Here is a 6,000-nt window from a genome sequence, read left to right on the forward strand (position 1 = left end):
AGAAAGCTTTACCACAATAATCTGAGGTGTAACGAAGCAAACAACTTGAAAATGAATGCAATGATGATTAGATTTTGGATTTTGACATGTACAAGGTCATTAATACCGAACTTACCTTTGAAATCAAAAATATGGACTGCATAAATCGTTAGAAGAAGAACAAGTTTTTGTACCACCATCTGAACAATTAAAAGAAACAAAGGTTCGGCGATATGTCTTTCATAATGACAAAAGACAAGCCAAGGCAAAAGAAGAAGTTTTTGTCCTACCTGCTCAACAATTAAAAGAAACAAAGATGGTCTTCAATGCATTCCATACCTCGTAAAATCAAAAACCTAGACTAGGTAAATCGTTGGAAGAAAAACAATTTTTTGTCCCACCAACTTAACAATTAAAAGAAACAAGGTTCAGCAATATGTCTTTCATAATGACAAAAGACAAGTCCAAGCAAAAGTTAAAGGTCCAATAAAAATAATATAAATTTTACAAAGGCACCACTTCTAATTTAATTTCCATTTGGACGCCATGACATCCAGAAAAAGGCTCAAATTGTCTGCCTTTAGAAGATAAGTGACAGTGAGAACCTATATATAGAAGCCTTCCGCGTGCCTCATACCTTTGTTAAAAAAAGAAAGGTTCGGGGAAACATGTCATAATGACGAAAGATAAACCGAAGTGTAACTAACCAAACAAATGGAAAATAATAGCGGTGATGATTTGGTTTTGGATTTGACATGGATAAGGTCACCAATACCTACCATTCATTTGAAAATAAAAAATATGGACTGGATAAATCGTTGGAAGAAAAAGAAGTTTTTTCTCACCACCTGAACAATTATAAGAAACAAAAGGTTAGGCGATACGTCTTTCATAATGAAAAAGCCAAGCCAAGGCAAAAGAAGAAGTTTTGTCGCCCATCTGAAGACTTAAAAGAAAGAAAGGTGGTCGTCATTGCCTTCCATACCATTGAAAAAAACCCTGAAGTAGATCAATCGTTGGAAGAAAAATAAAATTTTGTCCCACCACCTGAACAATTGAATGAAACAAAGGTTCAGACCGGGGCCGGTGGCCAAGCCGCCGGTTTCCTGATATTATATATATATATATATATATATATATATATATATATATATATATATATATATATATATATATATATATATATATATATATATATATATATATATATATATATATATATATATATATATATATATATATATATATATATATATATTTTTTTTTTTATATATATATATATATATATATATATATATATATATATATATATATATATATATATATATATATATATATATATATATATATATATATATATATATATATATATATATATATATATATATATATATATATATATATATATATATATATATATATATATATATATATATATATATATATATATATATATATATATATATATATATATGTTGTTTTGATTCTCGCCCATTTCCTTACCATTCTATCACTCATAATGTTTTACCATTTCACTCACTCATAATGTATATATATATATATATATATATATATATATATATATATATATATATATATATATATATATATATATATATATATATATATATATATATATATATATATATATATATATATATATATATATATATATATATATATATATATATATATATAAAAAATATATATATATATTGGTAAAGGTTGTTTTGGCTTTTAAAATGTTTTAGTTTCTATATTTGATGTTTTTTCGTTTTATTTTTCTATTTTTGATTTTATTTGTTTTTTTTCGCCCTGACGGTTTCTGTCACTGGCTTTATAGAGTTTTTTTTTGGTTTCTTACAAATTACGTAGCATCGTGATCCATAGCAACTCAGGGTCAGTTTTACTCATGTTTTCTTATGTTTATGAAATATTTTATTAAAAAAAAATTAATGTCTCTCATTTTTATATTTTCAGGTGTAATCCAGCCTAATTATTCATGGACTAATCAATATAGAATACCACAGTACCTCTATAGTAACTACCAAAAGTATCACCACTAGTGCCATCTGGACTTCAAGTCCAAGATTTCAGTATCAAAAATAAAGAGTGTGCTAATTTATTTGTTATTTTATATAAGAAAATTGAATTAAAACTCACAATGTAAATTTCTGACCTAGCAATGAAAATCGTCAAAAGTTTGGTATTAACCTGTTCATCTATTTGTTTGTTGTTGTCATCCGTCTTTTTCTCAATTTTTTCGTATTTCATACTTTTTTGTTGTCGCTCGTCCTATTGTTACCATAAATATCAGTATCCCAACCACATGAAAATCAAAGGTGATAAGTCAATAAATTGCAGCCGCTGTGCCGTATCGTCCCGTACTTCCCCTTTGAAGTTGATCCTAAATGCGCTAATAACGAGGGCAGTCATTTATTGTATAGACTAAAATGCTGTGTTTTGAAGTTCTGAGCAAACGTGTGAATCGGAAATGACTGTAGAGCTGTCTGTCTTGATCGGCTTGCTCAATATCAGTGGCATGAAAGACTAAGATGACAGTAGAGGACTAAGTACCATTTTGCATGGTTTATGTTCCTTCCTGTGCTATTTGCTTACTTTACGTTCCTTGGCACCTTTCCAGAGCATGTACCTATTGATTTGCTTGTTTTTTGTTCCTTCCCATGCTATTCTATAGGACTATGTTACTTCCCATGCTGTTCTCCAGGACTATGTTACTTACCATGCTATTCTATATGACTATTTAACTGACCATGCTGTTCTATAGGACTATTTTGATTTTTTGGACAATTGCCTTTACTCAAGAGTAGTTTGTTATTAATGCGTCGTTGCTAAATAAAAAATTGGATGCTACAATCAGAATTGTTTGATTGACATTTGCAAAAAGGTATAAGGGATTCGCAAATTGGACTGTACGAACAATCTTATTTGGAACAATATCAATCTATGGAAATGGTTAACGATGATAGAATGGTCTTATGACTTTACCTAGCTTTACTTCATCGATATGTTCTGTATAATACACAAGTGGTGTTTGAACAGTGTTGTCAATTTAAAATAGAGTTTAACGTTATAGTATACTAAAAAGTTGATACTAAGTGAGATGTAGATGGCAAGAAAAGAATTTTAATAATGAAATTCAAAACAAACCTTAGAATTCCTTGCAAATCAAGTAGTAAGGTATATGTGAGTATGAACCATCAAGGATCATAAGCACCAACAACCCTAACTACCAGAGACCTCAACCACTCCCCAAAGGTCCCGTATCCCCAAACTCAAAGGGCGCCCCCTCCCTCCAAATTTCTGACCCCCCCCCCCCCGCCCCCATTTTTTTTTGTAACATGATATATTTTTTTCTTTTTTTTTTACATGTCTTCGATTGAGATAAAACATAATTAAAACAAACAATAATAACATTTAATATTTTCCAAACTCAAAAATTAGAATGGTATAGACATGTTACTCATGACCTTTACTATTAGAAAAATAATGTTTGTAGTAGCACTTTTTTTTATTCGACTAAATATTTTTTTTTGGACTTCGAAATTATTCAAATTTTTTTTACGTATCTTAAAATGACAGAAATTTTTCCGAGTGGTCTCTTGTAGTTGACCAGTTTTTGAATAATTATAATGTGATATGCCTGCAATAAAATTTCATCACAGAAGCAGGCATGAGCCTACTAAATCACTTGCCGTCTTATTCTGTGTTCTCCGTCCCTGCAAAACGTTCATCTCCGCGGGACCGTCCGTCTGGTGGTATTGCCACGTTGGTTAGCAATCGTCTCGCGTGCGAAGTATACGAGAAAAGTGACAATTTTCTTGCAATTAGACTAGATAACCTGCTAGTTATAAACTTGTAACCTTCCAACTGATTCCCGTGACGACAAATCTGATAGTGCTTTTGCTATAAGTGCTGCCAAACTAGCCTACTGCCTTAAAAAAGCTAGAAGCGGGTCCCTTTAGTTCATAATAAAGGGTGACTTTAACTGTAATTTAGAAGTTAATATTAGTGCCCAAAATAATCGTTGTTGCATTCTAATAGGGATTCTTGAGAACCGTTTTACTATTCACCGGAAGAACAAGAACTTTTCGTATATCCACCAATCTGGCTCTATGTCCAATCTAGACCATATTGTTAGTTCTAGTTCTTTGCCAGTACGTGAGGTTCTTGTCCTTCCGAATAGTTTCACTTCGGATCATTTCCCAATTCAGTGTAGTATCAGTAGCCCTGCCTCGTTTTCCGCTTTGAATAATTCGTCGATATTCCCTCAGAGGTGGCATGACGTTCCGGTTTGGCGTAAAATTGATAAAGAAAAGTTTCAAGATTCTTGTGATCTTGTTCTGTCAAAAATTCGCGTACCGTTTGACCTACTTATGAAATTCTCTCATCGTGATGAAAGAGATGTGCGGCTAAGTCTTAATATTTATTACGCCAAACTGACCCATGCTCTTCTGTTTGGCGAATCTCAGGGAGTACCACAGTCTCGTGCCAGACAAAAAACTCAAGAAAAGTGATGGTCTTCTAACCCTTTGTTACAATTAGCATGTGACCGAGCTTCCTTCTGGTACGGGATATGGAAAGAATGTGGTAGACCACACTCAGGAGTAGTTAAAGAGATTAGAGTTGCATCGAAACGTAGGTTTGGGAAGGAACTTGCTCGTCACCGTGTGCAGTTGAAATCTGAGCTTTCTGAAAAAGTAATTAAAAATCCTAATATGTTATGGAAAATGTTTGATAAGAAGGAGTCAACGGGTCCTGAGTCGGATATCCCATCTTTAACATGGATAAACTATTACCTCGGTGAGTTTTCAGCCCCAAAACATAATCTTAACATTTCTGTTCAAGAAAAGCTTTCATCCCTCCTCTCATCAATTCCAGATACAGATTTCATAGTTACCCAATCACAGGTTGCGTCCGCGGTCCGACGGTTGAAAAAGAAGAAGTCGGCTGGCATTGACCGTGTATCCGCCCTTCACCTTAGCCATTGCAGCCAAACTTTCATGGGGCACCAAACTATTCTCTTTCAGATGATCTTCACTACTGGACTCGTACCATTGGCATTCAGTACTGGGTCACTTAGGCCAGTCCTGAAGAAAGGAACACTTACTTCGGAATGTGCGCCGTTCAGACCGATCACACTAGTGCCAACTTTTTGCAAAATCTTCAAACTTTTGGTCACTAATGAAATTAGCGGAAACTGTTCAACTTCCCATTCCTATTTAAGGTTCCAGAGGGGTCTTGGTTACGGCCACGCCATTTCTTCTTTGGCTTCAGTCTTGATTGACGCTGATGAATCAAAAGAGTCCATTGTTATAGGTCTACATGATGTCTGCCGTGCCTACGACTCACTTTTCCATGACCAACTCATTCTGGATATGGGAAAGAGAGGATTACAGAAGGACATCCTACTACCCATTAAAGATATGTACGACCACCTGCAAGCTGAACTCCTACTTCCTGGCCATGGTCGATCCCTCACTGAATATACACCAGACGTGATGCTGTCCTACCGAGGGAATCCTATAGTCCCAGCAAAAAAGAGTGCTCGACAAGGATCAGTCACATGTCCTTATGCCTTTAATAATTGTATTGTTGAGCCACAGTCTACTATCCGAGACATCACGCATAGCTCGTGGCATAGAAGTTACAATGATAGCCTACGCCGATGACATTCTGAGCCCCAGCCGCACAGTCGCAGGTACAGAGACCACCTTCTCCACACTACAATCAAATTACAGTCGCATTGGCCTCGAATTTAACCCGCAGAAGTCGGAGATTCTTCTGTTCAACTGGCGCCAGGAAGAGGTCTCGTCACTGAGGCTCAGGGAACTGTCTGTAGCCCCTGTCTCGAGAATTATTTACCTTGGTTTACCAATTGGAAAGGATCTAATAACTACCCGCTCCCTTCTTATTGATCATCTCCGTAAACGCCTGGCTTTTGCATACAGTAGAGTAGTCTCATCTAAAATTCATTTCAACCATTTAATTCTGGCTCGA

General features: G+C 34.6%; 1 protein-coding gene across 1 annotated transcript in view; it reads left to right on the forward strand.

Moving 5' to 3' along the window:
- The window catches only part of LOC148947345 (uncharacterized), an 83,311-nt gene extending 81,161 nt beyond the window's left edge, over nt 1-2,150 (forward strand). Inside the window, exon 3 of the mRNA XM_089095800.1 lies at nt 1,960-2,150. Coding sequence (XP_088951926.1) covers nt 1,960-2,045 — 86 coding nt within the window. The 3' untranslated portion in view covers nt 2,046-2,150. The remainder of the gene's footprint in view (nt 1-1,959) is intronic.
- Nucleotides 2,151-6,000: the final 3,850 nt, after the last annotated feature.

This window comes from Artemia sp. Qi Xiang Cuo, chromosome 10 (genome assembly GCF_049724085.1).
Source record: "Artemia sp. Qi Xiang Cuo chromosome 10, ASM4972408v1, whole genome shotgun sequence".
NCBI classification, from domain to species: Eukaryota; Metazoa; Arthropoda; class Branchiopoda; order Anostraca; family Artemiidae; genus Artemia; species Artemia sp. Qi Xiang Cuo.